Genomic DNA, 27,484 nt, shown 5'->3' on the forward strand with positions numbered 1-27,484 from the left:
ATTGGATGTAAAATTTTTGATACAAAGCGTTCACCAGTATACAGTCATTAGTCGACAGGAGAAGTTTTCACCCTTCCATACTGCGGGGAATATCTACTTCTTCCTCGAAAAGGACACAACCTCAAAGACACAATACCGATTACCAGCTTGTTGACTCTCTATAACTTCATAACATCCGTTATTGATGAAAGGATCAACGTGCACCTCGAAATTAAAAACATTTTGTCCGAGAAGCTGAAGAGCAGGTGAGTTAGATCGAGGGTTTGCAAGACCAACTCATTATCGGCAGTGGTCGGATAGGAAGCTAGAAGGTAGAGAAGCGTGATTCATTGCTATTCTCATTATGCTGAGACTTTTGACACCGGCATGTCACACATAGCATCGATGACCTCGACATCCAAGCTATGACCCAGCTGCATTTCTATAAGTATCTAGGATTCCCATGCTTAAGTTGGTGGTTTGAAGGATGCTGTGCTACAATTTCTGTGGCATACGAAGCTGATGCTAAAATTGTATCTAGAATAAAATAAACGCATCACTGTGTCCGCTTTTCCTCCACAAGCCTATGTAGTCGGAAAACTCAATTCAATTCTATGAAAATGCTCGATGCTGCGAAGGTGTTCGGTGGATTGCCTACTGATGTATTGCCGGCCTTTGCCACCAAAGACTTTCCGACTCGTCCGAGGCTTCTCGGCGCGGAGAGCTAGCGTTAGATTAAATCCAGCATCATCCAAGATTGTAACATCTCGGGAGAAAATAATCCAATCAAATTTGAATTTAACCTTTGACCTTAAACCACCAGTAGCTTCTCCCAAACTCAAATGTTTTAATTAGACCTGTAATTGTACCTATAGGTGAGAAAATGTCGGCTTACATCAAGTTTCAGAAATGGTAATATCTGTACCTTTAAAGAAACGAACTAAAGCCGGCGGTCTTGAGAGTCTTCGTGCAGAACTTTCTCGAGGAGTCCCCGCAGTTTGTAAATCCTAGGAATCTGATATCTTTTCCAATGAGTGAAAGGAATGAATCATCGTTGTATTTATGTGCTTCCTACTGTCGTGAATTAGGAAGGAATACTTCGAAAACTCAATCGAGAAAGAGCAGGCTGGACCCGCACTTGATCCTCTTGTACTGATCATATCAAAACACGCCTGATCATTGTGTAGGTGGTATGTGCAGTTTAGATCACCGCTCTACGTGTTTCTCATCGATTTCGGGAACGCTTTCGACAGCGTGAATGAGGAGTGTATCTGGAATGTCCTACGCAGAAAGGGCTATTGACTCTACTTATTATATCGCATAAGTACGACCTCAAATAGGAAGGAACAGAAGGTGAAAAACAGCCCGAACTGAGCTTCTTGAGCAGGATATGATCAAACGCTTTGGAAAAGCTAGTGTAAATTGAATGCTCGTTTTTCGTTCCATTGAGCGATTTAGCGATAAAGCTGGCAAATTCCATAAGTTATTTCTAATCCTCTTTGAAACCGACGCTTCCTTGACATATTTCTTTAGGCATAGAACAAAAGAGTGAAATGGGCCGGCAGTTTCTCGGGAAATATTCTGTTAGATTAAACAAGTCGGAAAACGGGAACTGGATCCTTCAGGCAAGGTTTTGTGTTTCCTTATGTGAGGAACTTTGAGTGCACGCGGGAACATAGTTAAAAATTCAATTACGCGCTATGAATCCATTCTAATATTGAAACAAAACCTTAAAAAGGACTGGGGAAAAGTAACATTTTCATATATGGGACTTTCAAATTTCACTCGTATGTCAGTTATTCTCGTTAATTAGGAAGTCAACATTTTATTTCTATGGCTTAAGACATACCTTTAATGCTAATAGCCAGATCTCTACGAAACTTTTTATTTGCAATTTGCTACTCCCAGGATCAATACAAGAAAGTTGGTAATATACTATTATTAAGTTTATTTGAGCAGATATCGGAATAGGACATATTTTGAAGCCTAGACTTCCTATAAGCGCATCGCCCTGAATTTTATGAGATTTTTTGGACGAACCGAAAATGAGTGCTGTATTGCTGTTAGTTTGCAATCAAGACCGAAACTAAGATCTGCTTGTTAAAGTATTAATTGAGACTTTTCATTTGGATACCCCATACGGGTTTACTGCTTGAAAAAAATTTCATCCCGCCTTTACCTGCCCCGCCTTAAGCTCCATGAAAATTGATGTCGATCTCTGTATGCCTGGGATTTCATAGTCCCTACATATGCAAATTTCATCTGAATCGATGTAGCCGTTTTGTAAGAGATAGACAAACAGACAATAAATCGATTTGAATAAGGACTTCTGATGAGGAACTGCGAGGGTTCAGAAGAGGAATAGGAGAGGGACAGGGTCAAAGAATATCGAATTTATCGGAAAAGTGAGAGGAAAGCGAAGCAAATGACGCGAAGTGATTTCGGAGACGTTCACATGCAGAATTAGGGGGGAATGGAATTCATTCATGGAATTTAATGTTGGCGACAAGCGGACCTGAAACTGTAATAGATGGGTTTAAATCCTCGTCGCTTGAGACTATTGATAGTTATTCGGGATAGCTGTTCCTGATTGAAGTTCTTGGTGACCAACATAGGACGTTAAAGTTGCCAAGATCAACTGCAAATCGACTGCAAATTCCATTCGGGTTATTATATACATTATATACATCCCCAAGGTTACCGACGAATGAGTCGTCCTAGAGTAGAATAGTGGAAGTTTGTGGAAAATCGTGGAAGGAATTGAAGCACATTATTAAGAACCGACAGGAATGATGCTACGTCCCACTTACGGATATATCGCAGCCAGAAATAAAATATGTTAAAATCAACGAATAGGAAGTGGCAAACCATATAAGGTAGGGTCTCTTAAAAAGCAATGAATAAGGATGGGGATAACTAACGCTCTTTCAAATAAAATTCCCTCCAATTATCGACGTAAAATTTAAAGAAGCAATCTTTTCCAGTTTCGTAAGAAGATGAGAGTTAATGAAGAATGCAAATTTTGGGTATAAAGTTGGAGGAAACAAAAGAGAGAAATAGAGCGTGGACTACTTATGTAGAAACAAACCATCGTTTTCTTGAAATCAAATAGCTGATTGCTACCAGGAAGTCATTCAACTTCTTTCTTCTTATAAAGCTGTGAAAATAAAGGCTCCCGTTTAGATTTGTTTCCAGTAGATGTTAGTACAGAATTAGACGACTATGATGGGAAGTTCCACTAGGTCATATTCCACATAAAAACACGAAAAGGCGCAATATGACCAAAAGAAAACTTGCAAATTTCCAACAGTCGATTAATCGCAAAATTCCAATGGCAAATTTGAAAATAAAGGAAACCACCAACTGAGATGCTCCTGCCGTTCAACAATCATTGCCCTTTTTTCACAGATTTCGGGTTTTAATTACTGTTTGATAAATGCGCTTTATTAAAAAAATCGGTTATAAAAAAAATGTATGTGCGTTTACACACTAAGCCACATGCTACATACTATAATTCATTAGGCCGGTACATACATACTACTATATGTAACTCGTTCGACATTAAGTAAACCACAAATAGGAGAAAGAGTTTTATAGTAATATATTTTCATTCAAGCAGACTTTGCTACCGGTCCCTCTTTTAAATTGCGGATGCATTACATTTCCACTTTTATGGTATATTCGTTATATCCTGGTAGTCATTATTACTTTAATGGTTAGAATTGAATGAAAAGTACTAAATAAAGGGACAAAAGCACCACAAAACAAATTGGGATTTAAGCTATGAACATTTTAGTGGTGTTTTTTTATTTAAAAAGAATTATCATTCGGCTTTTGCTATGTACATATCAATGCAATCAAATTACATATCAATAACAAAATTAATATTAAAACTCCCATCAAAATGACACCCATCATTTTACGATGGTTCGAAAGGAGTTAATTCCCCAATTTGATATACTGAAAATGTGTAATAATAATTGGATTCGCACTAAACTTGCCATTATCATTGTCTTTATGTCTCATATTGTTCCTAAGATGAAATCATTGAGCATTCCCAACTAATTTCCGACATGTGGCGAAATACTTTCTTTAACTTTATTTGAGCAGATACTCAACTGTTCTGTATGCTGCGACTTACCGACAGATTGTTCTGTTGAATTTATTCTGGGAAAGTGACATTTTACCTGTTGCATGTATTAATGAATACCACAGGAAGATGTGTTTCAGTGTCTCACCAGGTCTTCTTTTTCTAGCGTAGATATTGCCCTTATATGTATACTGTGCCGGCTGGATCATCCTCACCGATATGGGTTAAGTGACCCACCCGCCTATCGCAATTTATTGAGCCGAATTTTACCCGTAACAACGGAATCGTTCATCCCCATTCATTCGGAGGATTCTTCTCCCGAGCGCGGTCCCCGCTAAAAACCCAAGTCTCCGAGGAATACATGAGGACAGGCAAGATCATTGCCTTGTACAGTAAGAGCTTTGACGCTATGGTGAGACGTTTCGAACAGACCAGTTTTTGTAAGTTGAGATAAGTTGTGTTGACTGTCAACAATCATGCGCGGATTTCATTGTAATAGCTATTATCAGGCGTGATTTTCGCCTCTAGATAGGAAAAATTATCAATGATTTCAAAGTTATATTCTTCCATTTTTACCGTTCTTAGTTGACTTGAGTCATTTGTTGTTGTTTCTTTCCTTTTTGATGCTGGTGTTGCCAGCATGTTTTTCGTCTTGCCTTCATTAATGTGCAGCCCAAACCTCGCGGCTACTCGATCTGAATGAATGAGTTTGTTCATCTCAGATGGTTCTTCCTATGATGTCGATGTCATCAATATAGGACATTAGTTAGATGTAGTTGAAGAGGATGGTGACTCTGGCATTTACCTCAGCATCACGGATTACTTTTTTCAACGACAGGTTCAAAAGAATGTACGTTAGGGTATCGTCTTATCTTAGACTGTTGTGGATGCTGAAGAAAGGGAGTTCAGTGCCATACAGAACCAAAGAGAACTCAATGAATCCCCCTGGAAGATGCCCCTCCGTATATGGATGGGCTCTGAGATATTAGCTCCCTCAGATGTACGCACTGATAAGGTGGTATGCCACCCTTCCATGACTGTTGCCAAAAACTTTCTGTTAGTTTCGGATCAATGCGATACAGATATAGGATATCGATTAGCTAGGCATACGGAACGCTATCAAAAGCCTTGGCATAATCGATATAGCAACTAAAGGGGTTTCTTTGGCCTCTAGTTGCTTGTTCTACAACTACCGTGCGCATTGATTCTTCCACCAATAATGGACGCGATGCATTATTATTAAAAATTCTTCATTTCTTAGTTGGAAAATTGAAGAAAACAGTGACTACCGATGGGTAATACCTTAACACCTGCATCTATTTATTTCAATAAATGCCGGATTTAAAATAAAATTGGAAACTTTTCGCAATGTCAATACATATGCTGAGTTCTATTTGACTTTTTTCATAACTTGTTTAATCTAGATTTATTTTCTTTACGGATATAACTCGAACTGGGAATGTAAAAAAATGTTAAGGAAAACAAAAAGAGAATGGCCAAAAAACTGTACTTACCCAAATAAGCTTGTTGTGGTTCAGCCATTTGTATCAAAGCTGAGTCCTTTTTATTATATAGAATTTTTACACGCTGTACGTCGCCATATACGCCTGTTGATTAAATATAGAGAAAATAAAGCAATTAGATTAGACACAGTATTTGTTGGTGTGGTTTACTTGAAATGAAAAACGGAATAGTTCAAACAAATCCATTTACATAGTAAAATAGAAAAAAATACTCATCCGTCTTTAATACAGACAACACAAATATGATACACAGGAATAACAAATGGACAGACAAAGTAGAGGTATCAAAAGGATCATGCAGCGTGCGCTAGGAAATATGGTAGCAGAACGTATGTATGCAGATTTTATTCAATTTCCAGACATAGACACATCCACACTGGCACACTCTAATAATATACAAATAGAATATGGAAATCTACGACGAGATAGCTGGAATATGATAGATGCATTTATACATTCACAATTACACAAAATTGTGCTTTATCATCTGGAAGGAATGTGCTCGTGGGAGTTCATCAATGTATTCTACGGTCCACGCTCCGGGTCGCCGGATTGGTCCTCTAGTTCCGGATGTTGGGGTCGTTTACCATAGCAGTCCTGGGGCACTATTCCCGATGCTATCATTCGTTTCTGTCGACATCCTCGTCATAGGTTGCCCTTTCTTCTCTGCGCCGTAACCACCATCTACCGCCACTACTAAGGCGGCTTTAGTTAATGGAAACAGGACAAATCCGACCGTTAAAAATTCAAAACACCAGGTTTTATTTGTTCAGAGGATTTAATGCTGTTATATGTACACGAAGCAGAATTACGTGGAACTGGGTAGCCAAGCAAAAAAAAAATAATCGTGGTATAAACTTGTAAAGCAGCTTCGTCGTCCTCTTGCAATATTTATTATGCTATACGTCTTTGACGGAAGCGGGAGACTATGTTAATACTTCTTTTTGAAGGCGAATATAACAGTTTCTTTCCGATAAGTATTGAACACGGAAATAATGTTTAGTTTTCCTGTCCAAGTACTGAATCTAGTGCAATACATATAATCCGAGCGGAAGGGAAGGACTGTTTATGGAGCTGCGGAAATGCATGAATTATTTCTCGACCGGAAATGTAAAGGGGTTGAAGAAAGCTTGAAAGACGAAGGAAGGAATAGTTAAGTGATGGGTTTTATATTTAGAATATTTGAATAGACTCGGTTTTAAGAGAGAAATATAAGAATATATTGTAGCAGGGAAACTAAAATATTCATTGTAGACTATAATCATGAAAACCTCAAACCCTCATCATCATGAAACCCTCACAAACATATAGAATTTAGATATTATTACATAGTCCTTGGGTTTTGCTACCTACAGCTTCAGTTCTATCTAATAATCACTTTTTCGGTCCTCGAAACAAGTTAGATTCTTTCGGATGATAGTGAAATAATTCTTCAGAGAAACTCAGATTACAACATTTTGCAAAATCACAACATATAAACAAATTAAAATTAAACGAACCCAAACGTTTGCTATAAAAGAATGAAAATCGTTTAGTTGACTTTTCTTATGCGAAATTGAAGAATGTTAATCCTATGCCTAATGGAGGGACAAATGTCTTCGAAGTATGAATCCCGGACGACCACATTTATTGCCTCCATTTTGGTGTACCATAATGCACCCATCATTTTCTAAACATTCATTGAGATGAATTTGATAAAGATGTGAATAGTAGTTGGGAATGATAATGCCATTGAAAATTTTTTGTCCGAAGATCCTTATAAAGCTTTTAACAGCGTGTTGGCTTGATAATCCAATTTTACTTCTTCTATAGTGCGCGAAATTTGCTTAACCCCACGCAGTTTTTTATCAGTATGAAATATAACAGAAACGCATTGATAAAGTAAATTTACAATTTATGATACAATTACAAAATTTAATTTTAATAAAAAAATATGCTAACATTTAAAAAAAATCATGTTCTAATTGGAAGCAAAACAAAAATAGTAGCAATTTTTGAAAATATGAAGCAAAATTTGAAATGTGATCGATAGTTTTGCGAATTTTGCGTTTCTAGTAAATACTTGGGCCATATCTTTTGTTAATTTTTTTGAAAAATTCTGTTTGGCAGTAAATTAATTAATTTTCCAAATCAACCACCCTTGCACTCTTGCTAAAATGCCCTAAAGATATCGATAGGAATAAGACTCGGACTCCTGGCTTGCCAAAAAAAAGAGTATTGAATGAGAAGAAATTTTTTTTTACGTTTTTGCTATATGAAACTCTCATTGTCGTTCTGACATAATCCAATGTGACAACTTTGTGGAAAAATGTAGACTGGAGTCTTTTGCCAGCTTTTCCGATTTGATAATTTCGTGCTTGAAATATATTGCACTCGATGCTTTCTAGTTAAAAAAATGTTAGTGACTTTTTGCTTGAATATGTGGACTTGTCGGCGGTGTGCCTTCGTGTTTTCTGCAAATTTGAAGTGCCTATGCCATTGACAACAGCACGATACTGCTGTAATTGCGATCGGCTGCTCATCCGGCGAATTATCAAGGATTGAATTGGCAAAAGCTAAAAAACTGCAGCTAAAACTACAAGCAACGTAGCAATAGCCCAAATTAGTAAAAGCAGTTAATACTTGACTTCTACCTGGTGTTTGTAGGAGCTAGGCAGATTATTCAAATAAGAACAGGAAACTCTCTATATCCGTATTGGATCATTTATTCGTTGAAATGAAATTTTGTACCCAACAACCCAAAAGATGACAGCATACCACTGAGACGACAGGAATTTAATCTAACAAGTAAAGTCATAAACACTACTAAATACATAACATAAAGTTGTCTCCTTAAATGCTGATCTAGGTCAGATAAATCTGATGAAGGAACCTTATAGCATTGTTTCAAAAGCATGAATTGAAAATCAACGCCCAATATAACTTACTACTTTTCTGCATTAACAGCATGAGCACTTTAATTCGGGAGATGGTGATTAAATTCTACAACAAGGAACAACAAGCGCCACGATTTCGTTCTGGCTAAGAACAATGAGCCCATCTATGAGAATGCCAGGCTCAAGTGTTCAACTTTGTTACTTCCTTCGTTCAGGAATCAGAGAGCTGGACGCTTCCAATATTCACAGAATAACGACATTTTTACCCGCTAATCCTTCTCCCAAATTGACTGATCTCTGAATCTGAATATTATCAAGCTTAGAATAATTGGTCTCAATTGTTAAATCCTGCAATAATAGGAAGTTTACAGACCCAGATAAGATTGCTAGCTCAGTAACTAAACATCAGCCTGTACCAACAATGGATACTATCCAATTGAAAATTTGCAATAATGTGCCAGTGCATAAGAAAGACAAATATTAGAATCCTTACAATTTCAAGCCAATCTCTTCTATTTAAATTGAGAACAATTTTTAAAAAAAAAAATATCGAATATTGATATAATCAAATATTGCGTGCTCATCTCCGAACATCAATTCGAGTTCCGCGGTAAACACAGGATACAGCATACTCTCAAGTTCTTTCACCATAACAATCGTTCACATCAACAATAACCCCACAAACGCATGTGCACTTGATCTTCAAAAGGCCTTTGACTTCTGGACAAAATATAATAATTCTCTACGAATGCCCAGTGTCTATAATTAAACTGGTAGCATAGATGCTTCTATGTTAGTGTAGTAGAAAAAATCTGGTATCAGTATTCTGTGAAAAAATCTGGTATCAGTATTCTGTTACATTCTCAGGGTGGTATCTTTGGACCTACATTGTAGAATTGTACATATTCTTTTTTTGTTCGATGACCTTTTGAAATCTTTTGATGAGCTCCACAGGTTCTTTTCTTCGACGACGTCCTGCTTTTCGTCGTTTGAGACGGAACGTTGGAAGCAAAACCAGTTGTTTTACACATTCTTGTAAATGATCCACTTCTCATCACCAGTTATTAACCTCTTCAAAAAAAGATCGTTTTCTTGACGTTTTCGCAGAATATGACACATGTCAATTCGGAACGTCAAACAAACTTCTTTTGTCTTCATAAGGAATTCAAATATAGAGTCTATTTAAGTATCCAAATTTCTTTATATTTAGGTGAGCACTTTTTTTCATTAACTTGGGTTTGACTTGATCGCTGCCCCAATTTCGTCGCCATCAATCTCGGTGAGCTGTTATAACCCAAGAGCATATTTAATATTAAATCTCCCAACGCGAAACCAGTTTTGGCACTGACGTCTTTTTAGAACATTGTTACCGTAAGCTCCGTCAGCACTAAAATCCAAAGAACCAACAGCATCGTAACTGGAGTTCTCCTAACTACGGGATGTGTAGCGACTTAAAATTTTATCTGAAACCAAAGAGCTTTTAATTTAACATCCTTAACTTATTTTTTAAGGATATGAGCCTCGATGCAACTAAAATGCAAAATTTTATAGATGTTCAAAAAAATATTTCAATTTTGGTTTCTCCCATTAATCCGTATGGGTAAAAATTATTCAATCCCGAAAATTTATAGGGGCAATATCTAAGACAAAACTTTTAGGGTTATCGAATTGGTAGACCGCGGCGGAAAACCGGGATGTCTGGAGTTCCTTACTAGGGCAGGTCTAGACCGGAAAACGGTTGTTGTGTCAATGATGATGATGGTGATTATTACCGTAAACTTCACACCAGTTTTTGACGGGCTTCTCACCCGTTCTCCCTTTTATGGAGGAAAAAGATAAAATATGGCGAACATGTACAGTTTGGTCTTTTCAAATTTTTATGGAATCCCTAAAAACCTTTTTTCAAGTAAGAAGCCTAAACTGTCAGCTGTCGAACACGCCTGTTGCCGGAGAGCAACAATCAATATTTTTAACTCTTAGATGATTCTAACAAATTTATTATTAACTTCATTTGAAAAGATATTAAAATGGGATGCAGCTAGCTTCAAAGCTTACACTAGTTGATACTTTTCTGCGATAAAAAAGTGTACGCCATCTTACGATTATTTGGAGAGCGTCTTTCTAAACTCAATATCAAAATATGGTATTCGCTACAGACTACATACACCGCCAAATTTCGAGACAATAGAGCTGACACTTATCGAGTAAATTGGACGTGGTAAAAAAACTATTCATACCCAATAATCGACGGAAAAGAAACGGGGTTTTGGCTTCCAGTCATTGAAGCAACCAAAATAATACACGACATAATCCAAAAAATTCCGAAGTATTCCGCAGTATTGCAAAGTGGTGACACTCACAATCAAGACTGCCTTCTCTTCCGCAATTAGCACAGCTTAGAACAATTCAGCAGGTGGAGAACAAGAGACATAGGCATGGGCATTTCCTAGGAATAAATTCTCAGCCCTCTGCTACAGAACTTAATATACATTTCACGGTTGTAAGTGGCTCATCAAACCGTTAGCATTAGATTCACAAAGAACGTGGCAGTTGTCATAACATGAACATTAGCAGGAACTTTACCAAGCAAAGGTGACCCAAAGCAAAGCCGATAGCTAGCTTTACCACGAGAGGCGAAGAAAGGTTTTTCTTTAAAATGGTTATTATGAACATCGATACTAGGCACTATGGAACGGAGGTGGTTGGATACATGTCCTGTGTAGGTGCGTCGTTCTGTTTGCTACGCTCAAGATTCGATTGGATACGCTTGATCAAACCACTTTTCAGTGTTTATTATTCTCTAGTGCGCAAATGTGGACCATACCAGTATGCTAGAGAACGCCTCCTAACATTGTTTGTTGCTGAAGGCTGGCAAGTACTGATCGTTGAAACATGCTTCCGCAATCATGTCTCATTTTAATTTGAATTAGTTCCGAGATTTCGGCTTTTCGGTTTGATTTAGCTGTGCAGAGCTAGAGGAGGAAACTACGTTCTGAAACAATCTGAAATTGCAAGACAGTTAAAGTCATGCCAAATAAGTGAACCATAGGAGGAGCAGTTAAAAAGTGCCTTAGGCAAAACCTTAAAAATTGCAATCCATTCATATTTCATACAGGCACGAATCTTTCTAAGATTAAACGTGCCGCCATCAGGCTATCCATTTAAATATACAGGTATATTGTTGATATGGGATGTCCAACCCTTCACGAGGTTGCATAAATTGCTAGTTCTTTCCGCCATTCCATTAGAAGACTTTCCATAAGAGGTACTTTCAACAATAGAATGGAGACGATTTAAAGATACCTAGCGAACAGATCGAGTCGTAATCAATGACAGTTACACCCACGGAGGACATATTACATTATCATACAATGTTGAAAAAGAAAAACTGAATCCAAAAACCTGAACCAGCAGAAAAGCGGATGACATTGATGGAACCACACCAACACAGTTTGACTCTTCTTAAAACGACAAGTACTTCTAAGTTTCACACAAGCGCAATTTGATATCGGGTAGAACAGGAAGCGAATCAAACGATGACTTCCTTTGAGGGGAAGCGCTTTTTAAAGAGATTGCAATATTGCATTGAACAAGCAATATGTTTTATCTGTGTCTCACGTGAACCACTTGCAGTATTGTATCTATGCTGGTTGAAGTTATACGTGTTATTTTCTGCGATAATTCTAAATCATCAAAAACTTTCAGACGGTTGCCAAACTATCCCAAAACAATCCGTTTCAGTGAAACCATCATCTGCCCTACAAACAGAATCAACCTGGTTTTAAGCTTTCAATCTCTCCTGCAAGACCCTTATCTATTCTGTCATCGAACAAAATTACAATTGAAATTTTATTGTACCAAGTCGGCCGCAAGCCACATTACATGCTTTATCAATCCTAAAATGTGGCTTACGGTGGCAATTCCATTGGTAGTTATTCACAGCAAATTTCATGGCAGATAATCATCTGCCATTGCTAGCCTAAATGCTATAAACAAAAGTCCTTTGGGTAGTATTGTCAACTTAATAACGGAGACCATAACAGACAAATAGCAAGGGGACAAGATAAGAGGCGAAAGTTGGAAGTAAAAGGTCTTTCACTGTCGGCACATGTAGGCATTATTGTCCCTAAAATTCAATTTTCGCTCGTAGAGGAAGGGAATGCAAAGTTGTTATCTTTTATCAACCCATAAATATTTATTAGTTCCTCTAGATCATAAAATGTTAATATCAATAAGTCGATACACTATTTTGCATAGGATTCGAAGGATTCTATTAGGAGGCAAGCACAATAGGCAATACCGACTGCATTAAGTGCCACGCACGTCCTTTGCGTCTATACATCGCACATTGTATGCGATCAACGGTCCGAAGGGGATGGAAACACATAGTCTCCAGAATCACTATTCTAACTGAACCTCGTTATTCGAACGCTAGTAGCTGAAGATACTAAATACCCAGAGAAAATTCATAATCTGTAAATCCAACTAGATACAATTTAGTCTAAGGAAGATCTATGACTGCTACCTTCTAATGTCCGGGCAGGCGGTAAGTAGGCCTATCAGGCTAGGTGGAATTCGCTCCAAACGAGCTCTCGTGCAAATTCAAAAAGGGAAAGAGGGGAGCAAATCTGCTCTACACATACACTCCATATTACAATTCAGAATTCGCAGTCAATTTAATATTTACATACTCGCCGTATTAGATTTACATGATGGCTCCTTGGGGACTACTTCAGAATCAATATATGTAAAATGTATGTCTACGGCACTCCACACATGCCTCGGCAACGGATATGCATTCAACCTAGCTATCGCATTACGTACACACACAGCCGTACGCTCAAATCATAGATGGAATCATTCACGAGATCGGGGCCGATGCTGATGCTTCCAGGGCTCCAGCGGAAAAGGAACAAGTCCTATTTTAATATAAGAGGCAGGAAAACGGAAGGCCGAGAGGAGCAGTCACAGGGATGAAAAAGAGCAGAAAAACCCAGTCATATTGCTATCACAGTTTCTTTCTTTATATTTAAATGAATTATTGATCTATAAATATTTTTATGTCTGCCAATAAAATAGGTTCGAGATCCTAGGAGAGTTTTCTGTATGTGTGATCCCTACGTACATAGGGATGGACTTTCTTCATATTCATTTGGCCCAAAGTATGTTGGCCGACCTATAAGCCCTCCCAGCATCCCCCAGTACACACGAACGAGTCGGGCCTAGATTGAGCCTTCGTTATTTTTCAATTTCGATAGGTGAATTCCTTCATTCGTCCCACAATTCTCTTACGGGCAATGTTCAGCCAAAAACGATGGCGCCATTACGTAATGATTCACTCATGACTTTTGGTAGGCAATTTTTCCTTTCGCTTCTTTAGGGTTATTGTTATGTACTTGGTATGTGCGCTCAATATGGACCCTACTCAGTGATTGCGAAGATGGGCATGGAATATTGCATGCCATGTGTGTATAATTGAAATGAAATTGTGGGAGATTGGGTCTGAATTCTGATGTTCTTTTCAGGGAAGACCGTATTTGAATAGTGTGCTGTTGATTGAGGGTTCTAGTGGTTTTCAACTTCTGCAAGGTTTACAGTTTAGTAAATACCCACGTACTTAGAACTTTTCCCCAAGAGACTTGGTCTGTCTGTTAGAGAAAAACCGAAGTTCGAAAATTTTTCTGTTCTCAGTAATCCGCCGATTTCATCAATGTGTTAGGAAAGAAGCAATCTAGATCATGTACGCATTTGAGTTAGTCTGACTGTAAGTTGGCTATCAAAGAGTCTTCACCCTCGGAAAACAAAATATGTTCTAAAGTCCGTTTGGATGGAAGGTTCTCTAAGCAGGAGGAAGGCCGCTACAGCTCTGTCACCGCGATACTATACAGAATAAGGAGCAGACAAAATAAAGTAATAGTAGACAAGATTACGGCGGATAATATGGAAAGATGAGAATTAGTTCGAGAATGAATTAGAAGGCTAATAACAATAATGGGCGATGACAACGGATGAAAATTTAAGAGACTTCTTTCATGTGAGGTTCGTCTTTTATGCATCATATAGAATCCACCATTTTAGGAAGTAACTTTTTTCAAACCAACTTTTATTTATATCCTAATTGCCAAAGGCAAATAGTGCTTTAAAATAAAGTATCCTAGCATTTTGCCAACATAAGTACTTCTAGAAGATCAACATATTTTTCCAAACAAATTCATATAAAAAATTGTAGATTCTTTAAAATTGGACAAAATTGCCGAGAAGTAAAAACAAATCGGGAAACCGGAAGCTAGACGCTTCAGGTATTAAAGGGTTTGTGTATTTCTTTTATGAAAAGATTTGAGCGTGCATTTGCTCCACGTTCGCGGTCAAAATTTCACTTGTGGCAGTGGAATTTGTATCGTGATTTGACGTCGGATACCAGTTGACTCAGCTGTGAATGAGTACCTGAGTCAAATCAGGGTAATAATCTCGGGCGAGCGAAATGCTGACCACATTGCCTCCTATAGGGTACTATAACCGTATAGTGTCCTGATCCGGTCTTGAATGAAGTGTTCTAACACACTTCAAGGCCCTGATGCAATTGGATTGTTGCGCCAACAATTATTATTACTATTTGCCCCAAGTAATATGCGAAAATGCGAAAATATCCACATTTAAGCACATTCAAAGCCTTGAATTCGCAAAGAAGTGACAGCTTTGACCTATTATAACTTTGTTAGTAATAGTGGAATTTTCACCAAATTTGGTAGGATCATAGAGCATATGTCAACTTTGCTTCAAAATTTCGTGATTCTAGGATGAACTTAAGGGGGGTTTCCTGCCATATACTAAAAATTATAGTAATGTACTATTATTAACTTTATTTGAACAGATACCGGTATGTAAGGTATTTCGGAGCCTAGGCACCATATACCGGCAGCTTCCTGATTTTTTTCAGATTTTTTGGTTGAGCAGTTTCTGAGAATGGATCCGTTAAAGAAATGATCACTTTCAACCCTCCGCACTCTCTACCTTTCAAGTAAATGTCAAAAATAAGACCGGCTTCGGAAAGTATTGACCGAGACCTTTCATTTGATACCCCACACGACTATATTTAATGAAAAAAATGTACACCCCCTTTTGCATGAATGGGGACCCCCCTTAAATTCGACATAAAAGGATGTAACTCACTGTATGCGTTCGCAGTTCCCACCTTTCCACCAAATTTGGTGTCAATCGCTGTAACCGCCTGCAAGGAAAATGCGTGTGATGGACAGACGACGATTTTAATAAGGTTTTTGTTTTACAAAAGAATCGTTGTTGCTTTCTTTATGGTAAATTGGACACTCGGGACGGCGAAATAAATCTGTATCGATTTGTCAAAAACAGACTTTAACGATTTGTCAAGAGTTAATCAACACTTCTATTGGTACTTTAGTTAGAGATCGACAAGCGGCGACGAACAGCTGGCGGGAATATTTAGAATAGATTTGAAGTCATGAATTTAATCATCCGCCATTTACGCAGTAATGGCTGATATCTGGAGCATTCCATTCCAATTGAAGAGGCATATCATTTGATTAGAAAGAGAACACATAACCGTAATAATACGGAAAAAACGCAGTTCGGTTGAGTGTTCAAATTAGCATTCGATTCGGCTGTTATTCCATACCACGAAGGCTTTTGAGTAAATTCTTGATGAACGTATTTGCGACGGAGATGATACTGAGAATGCTTTCTATGAACGACGACTCGCATTCTGAGAGAAGCTTCCTAAAGATGACATTTTGATCATGAATGCTCAGACGAGCTCTTTTAACAACGTGCTCGGTTATGTGATCATAGCACCAATGGTTACTGCGGAAACGTGGGTGAATACTAAACACTAGAGCGTTATTGTTATACCATATGATGAAAGAGCTTACCAGTTTTTTGGTAGTTTCTGTGAGGGAAGTTAATGGTAGGGTTCTCATCCACGATGATGAACGATTAAGATGTGATAGGAGCACTCTACGACGAGCTTCAATCGTGTAACAGCAGGTCAAGTTCCACCTCTTGTGCATGATATATCAAGCCAACATAACATAGAAGCATGTGGGTTATGCCATGCAATGCAACTCACCATCCCAGGGTGCCTGTTGAGTGGGTCGCCCTAGAACTACATGGCACAGAACAACGAAAAAAGGATACAGCTTTCCAGGAGCGGAGGCATTGCCAGGAACGGTCATAAGCGTGCTTGACGTGGTATGCCAACAAGGTAGGCCTATGGCAACCACATATAAATATAGTATTTTATGAGGGCAGCAAGCCTGTGATCTTCAGGAAACAAGTTGGGAAACCAGAAGCTGGACGCTCCAAGTAAGAAAGAGTTTATGTATTTCTTAAATAAGGATATTTGTGTGGATATTTGTCCAATTAGTATCCAGCATATAACACATGTACGTATGTCAGAATATACACTTTTGCGTGTCACTGACATTCAAAGTCGTAGAATTTGTCCCGAAGCGACAACTTTGACCTATTATAACTTTGTTTATGATGGTGGTACAATTTTCACCAAACTTAGTAGGATCATGCTCTATACTATAGCCTACATTGCTGCTAGGATGAATTTAAGCGGTTTTTCTAGCCAATTACTAAAAACTACTATTATTAACTTTATTTGAACCCGCAGCCTTTTGATTTTTTTCGGATTTTTCGGTTGGAGAGTTTCTGAGAATGGGTCGTTAAAGACAACTTTCACACAAAACCTCAAAAAAGCAACCGACTAACTTATACTGGAACATGGAGAGCGAAGTTCCGTCAAATTGGCAACCTTGATTTTGTCTCTATTTCTCGACCTTTTCTTCAATATCCATTATTCGATAAGAAAGCAAGTACATGCGGTCAAATTGTTCAAAATCAATGTTGTCATTGTTTATTGAGCCCCATTATAGTCTTGTTGAGCTCCGTTTTCAACTTCAAGTTCCTGTATAAATTTACTTCGATGTATTTCAGAAGGCACCTTCTGAGTAGAATATGCCAATTGCATATACCCTGTTAATACTATGGATATGCTTCTCTAAATTCGAATCGAGGAGGTATTTAAGGTACGCGCATTATTCCACTATGATCACCTGGGTGTTGATGCGATCAAAACAAAAAGATACTGCGCCAAAATCCGGCGACTCTTTTCAAATCAACCCTGTTATATGTTCCTACTTTATATAACCCCCTGCAGAAACTGGCAGAAGTGCAAGAAATTATTTCAAGAATAAATAGCGATGTGCGTATTTATTTTCTTATACAGGACCTCTCCCACTTTCTCCCTGCTCCTGAGTAACTTTTCTTTCGATAGTTGTAAAGTTGTTTCATACAAAACCATAAAAAGCCCTAAGGTAAAAATACATTGCTAGGGTTTTCCTAAGAGATGCTCTTAGATTTGAACAGGCCTGAGATCGAGGCAGGTAGGAAACTGTCTGGATAGACTCACTACATAATAATACAATGTGACCTGAGTGTTTGGAACATAGCGCTCCATCTGCAGTGATTATAAAAGAATGCTTGAATTGTAATGAGCTGGCGGCGTGAAACTCATGGATGGCGTGCGAATTTAATCTAATTAATTTAAGACATTGTACAGAGAAGAAAATTTCTAATTACATATTTTCCTTATAGGGAGGAGCAAGAAAATGGCTTAACTTATGCTTAAATCTAAGGAAGGAGGCAGAACCAAGGAGAGCCAAGCTGAAGGGCGTTGTAGGACCGGCATAGCTTCGAGATCGTGGAGGGAAAGTAGATGTTGAGCTCCACGGCGGATACTTCGAAAATGTCCGCACTGCGTGTACTACGAGAGGCGATGCGGAAAATAATATTTGGCAGAACAGTCCATCAGGCAATTGAAAATGGTACACACGCGATACAGTCACAGTGGCAGAAGGGGGAGCAGATTATACAGCAGTAGGACGTTTTCGGCACAGGAGTTGAAAAGTTTTAAGGAGGGCTGAATTGAGGTAAAGTCAAAGGAGGAACGCAGGATAAAACCAGTTATTTTCGAAGCTCGATTGATGTTAATGAAATGAGAACTGAAACAAAGTTTGCCAGCGAAGATTACAACCGCGTCTTGAAAGGAGGTCAGTAGTGCAAGGTGTTGTCCGCCAAGAGATTAGGGAAAATAATGTTGCGGAGGGTATAAGTGAATGGCATATCCAGTGGCGTTTTCTGGACGGCAAGAGGGCACAGTCCAGCGGAGACGAAACATAGGCAAATAATTTGAGGTCGCTAGTGTGCAACAAACACGCACAGGTGAGGATGGAGGGGAGGCGATTGATAAAAAACAGGAATAAGAAGCGCTAAGTATGGTACCTTGGGGAACACCAGAGGGAGAGAAGGAACGGGTTAAGTGTCCATGAAAGGAAACAGGAATGGTAAAGAAAGTCAGGAGATGATTGAGGAGGGGAAGTTAAGTAGAGAGAGTTTGGAGAGGCGAACATTGACTCACAGTGGGGTGCGTAGCCTTGAAAAGGGTAAGGTCGACGCCATTCTTTGAAGTCTGAAACTTCTACCCCAACACATGTTTCAGCCGGATATTATTAAGGATCTCCATGATAAACCAAGTTAGTTAAGAACGAAGAAAATTAGCAGAAGAACGGACATAACAGGAGGAGAAAGACAGTATATTATTAAAAAGTGGCAAGATTGATGCTAAGGCTGGATTGAGATCGTCAAAGTTGGCTTTCCGGAACTTGAACTTGAACAGAACGCAGTTGTTGAAACTCTGCATCAAATTCAAGTAGAAGGTGGTATTCAAGTAAGGTGGTGAATTTGGACATAGGGCGCGAGGAAATAGAGGGAGGTGGCACTCGGGAAGATTGAAAAATGAAGGGAATAATATCAGTCCCAACTGAGAAAGCAAAGCTAATATGTATCACACTATGCCCCCACGCTATCAAATCATTGATTGTGGTTGTCACCTACTCAACGTATTCTTTAATACTAGTTTCAAACGCTAAATTTAAAAATACAATAAGGTACAGCCATTTTTGACACTGCCCCGGATATTAAAGCAGCATAAGGAACTTGGAGGATACAAACTTCGTTTCTCTTTATTTCTCCTGGCTCCAGCCTCGTCTCCCAACTTTGGGAAAAGTTAACTTTCAATTTGCATTTGGAAATTCAATTGCACTGTTATATTTGACCACTCACTTTTGTAAATATGCACCTTCTTACGTGACTGTCTTATTACAAGTGAATAAGTTGCTTGCATCAAACTCCTCGCAACGTGAAAAAAAACAACTACGCGTATTTAAGTGAATATTTGGAGTGAATGGGCTATACACGTGAAAAACAATTGTAAATTTCCCTTCGAACTTAAGTGCTTCTAAAATTCTCCTCATTTTCGACATTACTTCACAGGTCATAGGCAACTAAGCATTTAACATTTGACATTTTGGACAGGTCCACAAGAATCGAATGAGTTCTACGCAGCATCACTGTTTTCAGATATCTCAAAAGGAACGGCAAGAAAATTTTCTTTAAATTGTTTGAAGTAGTGAGGTTGCTGTAAAACCTGCCTTTAATAACCAAATCATTGGGAGCCCGAAACCTAGTTTAACGGGGAATCAATTCATTCTGAAATAGCTATTGGAGTTGATGCGATGACTTATAAGAAAACGTATTCAATGTTGTTTCTGATTATGCACGTTTTGAACAAAGAGAAAGTAAATCTTTAATTTTACGTTCCCAGTTCACAATTTATTAGCATACGTAAGTATGATTAAAGCAGTATTTAATTTTAGTAAAATGAAAAGTGAGCAAACTACCATTTATCATTGGATTAATCACAGAATGAAGAAAATATTTTACCGTTCAATAGAAAGCCTTCAAGTTTTCATGAATACCGACTCATCGTTTTAAATAACCTCTTCTTTCCTTTAAATGTTCATTTAGTCTTAGTTGCCATGAAAAGGCACAGAAAAGCAAAAAAGCAATCTACTTGAGCGGAGAAAAAACAACCCCCAAAACAATTGCAACTAAAGAATTGTCTTCACAGTTGCAGAGAAGATAAAACTAGAAGACCAGAAAATGTATATATTTAGAACTTATTTATTCAACAGCTCCCCCGACAATAGAGAACAGACCCTTCACTCAATAAAATAGTAATAACTCGGTATACATTCAAAAAACATTTGATCCCGGCTTCAATCTCTCTATAAATTACCAACAATTGAATATGAGGGTGCATGTGTGGGCAAGCTTACTTCCCATTTCATGAAATATGCATTCGCTAATTAGAAACACACATATCGTCGTCGTAGTGTATTGAAATTGAGCAAACAATTACTCTACATTAATCATTGATCTATCCTTCTCCAATCAAAAGATTTGCGTGGCTGCCCCTATTAATCGATGCACTCAGTTGAGTAGCTAAATGCAATTTAAATGTCTTATTGATTGGAAATTTGTGGGGACTTTTCCGACGGAGCGTTTTAAAGTGTCTCCATGGTATTCTAGTAGAACTTTCAGTTTATATGATTAGAAAATAATAATGACTAAATAATCCTCCCAAGAATTGACATCCTTACTTTGCAGGCTATATGTATGTTATGTTAATCCTGAATAAGAGCCGTAAGCTTTTTACGCGTTCCTTGGAGAGCAGCCACAAATCTTATGAATTTGATAGATCCTACCTTAGAAAAACAGAGCAGCAGGGTGACTCTCAAGACCATTCGACATCAACAACGATTTACAACAAGGAGATGCCCTATCATGCGATCTCTTCAACCTAGAGAAAATGATCCGCGATGCAGACGTAAATGGGAGAGGCACCATCCTCTTCAAGTTCACCCAACTACTGACCTACACTGACGATACTGATATTATGGGAAGAACAACCCGAGATGTTCAGTCTACCTTCATCCAGATCGAGGAGGCGGCGCGGTGGCAACGTCAGCATCGAAAACCAACCAAACAACAACATCGAATCGCTCTGGTCAAACGGGAAGAATAAAAATAGAAGACAACAACTTCGGGACCGTTGAAAATTTTCCCTATCTAGGGTCGAAAATCACAACCGATAACAGCTGCGACGATGAAATCCGCGCTGTTGTTGGCTGTCAACAGAACCTATTTCAGCTTATAAAAATTGTTTCGCTCGAAACGTCTCACCATAGGGTCAAAGCTCTTACTATACAAGACTATGATCTTGTCAGTTCTCATGCATTCCTCGGAAAGGAATACTCTTTTGGAGCATTCATGGGTATCGAAAGTGCTTTCAACTGCACTTTGCTTGCAGCGGTTTCGGACGCCGAAAAACAGCATTTGATCGATGTGCTATTAATCAGCTGAATTCTTCGAATACTGGAATCGAAGAAGATTCACATAGGGGCCCTTCATTTAAGTGAGCGCTTTGTAACTTCGAAAACAATACAGAGAAAACGCAAAACCACTTTATATCCCACTAGAATCCTTGAAAAGATCTGATCATGTTCAAATCCACCCTTGCCAACTAAGCCAGATTAGTCAACTGTCATACTACCGATGCTTATAGAGGAACATTGCCTCTCTAAATTTAGAGAAAGCGTTTGAAACTAAACTCATCTGGTAAAAACTGCGTAAATATTTAATGCCAGGAAAACTTGTCGACTTGATTAAATTATTTTACCGTAACATAAAATCACGCTTTGAAGCAACTCCATTAAAATGTCACTTTGCATTTGCCAAGCTCTGGAATTCTTCTTCTATTCGAACACTTCAGCCCCTCAAATATCATATAAAAAACCACGTGTCTTAAGTTATGGTGCTTCTAAGGCTCGCAAACAGCATGGATATTTGGTCCACCTACATCGGGGTAAACCGCGAAACATACCGACAGAAGCTAAAATTTGGATTCGAATGTGCGCAAGTACATAGGTGAACTTTCATAGAACCGGAGCCTCGATCGAGTGACGTAAATTCAGGATGGATTGCATCCTCTGTCTTGTACCTGTTTTATGCTACTTTTGTTCTTCAAAGGGAATCAACAACTGAAATATGTTGAAATTAGTTTGTTATTACGTTGCTATGTCAGAGGTGTCTGGATAACTGATTGGTTAGAGCACAAGGCTGTCGTACGGAAGGCCGCGGTTCAAATCTCACTGGTGGCAATGGAATTTGCATCGTAACTTAACGTCAGAAACCAGTCCACTCAGCTGTGAATGAGTACCTGAGTCAAATCAGGGTAATAATCTCGGGCGAGCGCAATGCCGACCACATTGCCTCCCACAGTGTACTGTGGTGTACCGTTACGGTCTTGAATGAAGTGCTCTAACACACGTCAGGGCCCTGTCCAATATGGATTGTTGCGCCAACGATTATTATTATTATTATATATTTCAGAGGTGAAAATAAAATTTCTGACTCAAGTATTTTGATGTTTGCCTAGGCGCCTTTTGTCTTCTGAAAGGGTTGTGGTGGACAAAGTAGTCCCATTCCACCAACAAATTTTGTGCATCAAATTACACAGAAGTAAAAATCACCGAAAATATTTGACATCATCTATCAACTCTGCAAACCCTTCCCTGACTTTAGAAAATATCCCCCATTCTCGAATTGGTGATTGGACGAATTTTCAAGTTTAAATGCCGAAGTGGGAAAAATAACCTCAGTATGATAACTTCGTTAAGACAAGTGCGACTTTTACCAAAGTTTCCAATATGATTGAGCTGTATCATCATAACAATCGCTATGCTTCCAGCAAATTTAAGGTGCAGAGAGGAGGTCTAGGCTGTGGAAATGAAACTTGATGCTTGTATACTTTGCACCGCTACATGAAAAATCACTTAAAACTGAAATATAGCGATTTTTATTTTTATTTTGAGAAACGTTTGTTGTTGTTGTTTTCCAAAAGAGACAAATAAAACTTTTTTGATCGGAAATTTGATTAGAAGCAGAAGGGTAGAATTTTTCAATCCAAAAAGTTTGCAGCCAACTGAATGCCATCGTGAAGTTAATATTCTTCGGGCGGCCAGATATTATCTGCTTTCTGTTTGGGAGGCCTTACCCAATTTGTCAATTGTAGTAAAATGGTAACAAGTCATCACATTTCGACAAAGAGGTAGTGGTAACAATTAAGAAAAATTTGCTTTTTGACGACTGAATACACTGGGTAAATAGGACTTCATACAATGACTAGGTTCACTTTAGAAACCATGGATGCAAATAGAGGATATTAATATAAGCCGATATCGATGTTTTATATCTATCTTATATGCATATAATAGATATCCAAACTTGAGGAAGCCTTAGGCTAAAAACATTTTTCAAGCCGAAAGAGCACAACAACAAAAAGAAGTTCATTTCCGAGGCACCTCTATTAAACTTAGCTAAATCACTAAACGGTTTAACTATTGAAAAATGTAAGACATCCTCTCCAAATCAGATAACATTTCATCATAAAAAGCGAAACGAAGCAGTATCACGACAGATGTTGAGACGACATATTGAAAGTGATACATATTCACTGATCCCTCTAAACTGATGATTTATATCCTTACCAAGTACTAAAAGTAACATCGACAGCGACGACAACAGCAGTAATGTCAGAAGAACATTTTGACTAGGATATGACTAAAGGATATAAGATGAAACCTTTCACCTTAGAACTTACAGAGGGGTATATTCTCAAATCACCACCTATTGCTTCAAGTCCATTCTATAGTGTGAATTCCATCTTGTAACGACTGCTCCTTTTTCGGTATCTAGTGGTAAAAAGGAAAATCTGAAAGACACATTTCTTTTCATTCATCCATCCAGTCAGTGTTATAGGGCAACGGCATTGATGACAAAATTTCGTCTCCTACGCTCGTCTACGGACATGGTAGCAGTGGAAAGGTTCTTGTTCTTTCTTACTTCTGCTTTCTCTACTGCTCCTTTACCTGTGTTCGCTTTAAATGATTTTTATGAGCAACGTGGTCGTCATTGTCATCGCACCTCTTTTGTAAATAGCATGATGTTCACAGAATACAAAAGGCTTTCTAGCAATATTTTGATTCACACCTCGGGTTTGTCGAGATAGATTACACTTCAAGGAGTCTAAATATCATCACGTGAAATGATAACAAAATCTCATTATTTCATTATCTAAAATATTCAATTTACGATTGAATTTGACATCAAATGCAACATTAATTATTATACTTACTTTGAACTAAAAGATTCACAGATTAATAAATTTCAATAAGACCCCAATTTTCCGTTGCTGCTTTCAAATTTTTGAACTGACGACAAGGAGATTAGTAGCTAGATGTTTCAGACATAAAGGATTACATTCCTACCTCTCCTCTCTGGAAATGCATTAATTCATTTTAGTGAGCTACAACGCAAAAATTCTCCCATTATGACTTTAATGTTCTGCAATTTTCTTTAAATAATTGTGGGATCTGTACCAGACTTTCCAGATTTACAATACAATTAACAGAAGTATCTAAATTCTTCTTAACAATATGGAAAAATGACATTTGCAAACTTTATGCTGTGGTATGTTATTGGAATGTGTTCGAAATATAACAGAACCACAATGGCATTCTATATATACATGACTTTAATATGAAATAAGTTTTTTGAGGATCGCATGTCTCCGCTTCAGTTCAAAATGAAGTAAGCATTAAGTACTAACAAGTTAGCAGAAAAACGAAGTGCTGTTTTCTTCCTAAACCCAAAAAGTGACCCACTAAATTCCGCTCTTCCTGTGTTCTTTGAAAATTCTAGGACACATCTACAATATTTTCAGTTCACCTGATCACGCTTTCATATGATTATCGTTAACCACCTAATCGACGTCAATAAAACATCCCTGAATGTAACCTCAAACAAATTTATAGTCAACCGTTGATGGCTGCGTTACATCCTTTCCTACTAGCAAATACTCTTTAGTCCTAGCCCATAGAAGTCCCTGCCGTGCAAACACGCACATGACATGGATAAATTTTAAGCAAATGCTAAAACATAACATATATCATCATTACAGCGATTACAAAAGCTTTTCGGCGTACGATTTAAGTGCTTGACGGTAAAATAACATTGAAATCAATTCCTTAACAGTTGCAATACGCTCTGTGCCGTCGGAGGGGATACTACCTCACGTGTGAATTGTCGTTGCTGACAGCCCTACGAGCAAAAGTCCTTTCTCAAGAAGCATGTACCACTGGATCCATCCAACTTGGTACGTCGGGAAGGTTCTAGGCACGAAATGCACGAGGATATATTCACTTTGGCGTGGTATCTTTCACGATTTTATCTTATGACTGGCTTGGGAATTGCTTCGTACAAGGATATACGATTTTTCGTTGGTTCCCTGATTCCCAGCCGGGACTGTGCTGTTGGGCAGTAATAAGGCATAGGGCATCATCGTTCCGTTTTGAGAGTGTGTAGCACCCTATTAAAAGGGATCGTAAAAGGGTTTAATCATTGCAATTTGTTTAGTGCGGTTGCAGTAGGAGTATTCCAAATATCTAGAGCGTACAGCAGTCTCGTCGTCATCTCCGTTTCACTGTCTTGTTACGCGGTCGTTTTCGGTTTCCACAACATTGTTCCGAATTGATTTGAAATTTATAACACTTCGTTAGAGCACAATTTGTGGCGGAATAAAAATAAAAATTTCTTGTTGTGTGTGGTGAGTTTATGATTTGTTGTTGCTGTTTCGAGGATTTTATTTTCGATTTTTATTAGATCGTAAGTAATGGAAATTCAATCATTTTCTTTTGAGATTTTATTAAGTCATTTGGTGGTGAGGAAGAGTAATATGCCAAAGGAACTAGTGGATTTATGAACAAATAGAAGAAAAATTGTTATTTTATAACAGCCTCCAATTAAAGATTTTCAATAGCTCCATTATCGATGAAAATCTTAACATAACAGAACTGAATATATGACGACGCAATTAAAAGTTATAACAGAAAGTTATTTTTTTGGAATTTTTAACTTTTCAAATTATGTGATAGTTTAGTTTCTTATATAGATGATCTTCTTTATTGAGGATGTAATCCAACTGAGGTATCTTTACTAATCCATAAGCCCAAACCCCGGGAGTCAAATTGATTCCAATTATCGCGACCGATGGCGACCAGAAACAAGCCGGAATACCGGAAACTCGCGCTTCGGGTATAAAGGTTTTGTGTTCATCTTATGTAAGAAATTTCAACGCACATTTTTCTATTCGTATATAGCTACAAATCCAACATAATCCTTCATATTTTTCCAAACTAGGAGACATACGTACATATTACAGCCATAGATATTACGCTCACCCTAAACAAACAAACTGCCTATTTCCGAATACTGTACATTGATCGTACCGATATTCCCGATTTACTTCTTATATCTATTTTAATTAGGCACTACCCGCAAAGTTCATTAGCCCGCATATATTATATACTATATATATATGGTGGTCAAAGGGTAGTATAGGTCCCGAGGCGAAATGTGGATTGGTACCCACGATGGAGCATAAAACCTGGGAAATGCCTGCTGAACCAACACCAACAAGTCTACTACCAAACCCTATCTCCACCTTTACGTGGTGACCTCTGGGAGCTCTTTCTTGACAAAAAGCTGCAGACGGAGAAGGATGAAGACGAGTCTCCCGCGCCTAAAAACGGGACAAATTGTACTAACTGGTCCTCCAGGTTGGGGGTTGGGTAGGGCTGAAAACCCTACACGGAAAACAACGTGTTACGAAGCCACAACAGGAGCCTCGGATAGGACGGATTTTAAAACGACAGACCCGGCAACGACAAAGGAACAACGATTTGCGCATTTTCTCATGGAACGTGCGCTCCCTGTACAGAGATGAAGCTGATAAGCAGCTAGCCGATACCCTCTCCCAATATAGGGCTGATGTAACAGCGTTGCAAGAGATTCGATGGACAGGGACCGGTTTCCTGGAGAAGAGCCACTACACCATATATTATAGCGGTCATCCAGTAAACCATGTGCTCGGAGTAGGTTTCTTAGTCAGCCAAAAAATGAAACCCGCTGTTATCGGCTTTGAAAGCATAAGCGAACGGCTATGCACTCTGCGC

General features: G+C 38.3%; 1 protein-coding gene across 9 annotated transcripts in view; it reads right to left on the bottom strand.

Moving 5' to 3' along the window:
- The window catches only part of LOC119651223 (polypyrimidine tract-binding protein 1), a 602,545-nt gene that overhangs the window by 36,897 nt on the left and 538,164 nt on the right, over positions 1–27,484 (bottom strand). For all 9 annotated transcript variants that reach the window (XM_038054679.1, XM_038054678.1, XM_038054685.1 and 6 more), the window contains one exon: positions 5,584–5,676. In XM_038054679.1, coding sequence (XP_037910607.1) covers positions 5,584–5,676 — 93 coding nt within the window. The remainder of the gene's footprint in view (positions 1–5,583; positions 5,677–27,484) is intronic.

This window comes from Hermetia illucens, chromosome 3 (genome assembly GCF_905115235.1).
Source record: "Hermetia illucens chromosome 3, iHerIll2.2.curated.20191125, whole genome shotgun sequence".
NCBI lineage: Eukaryota > Metazoa > Arthropoda > Insecta > Diptera > Stratiomyidae > Hermetia > Hermetia illucens.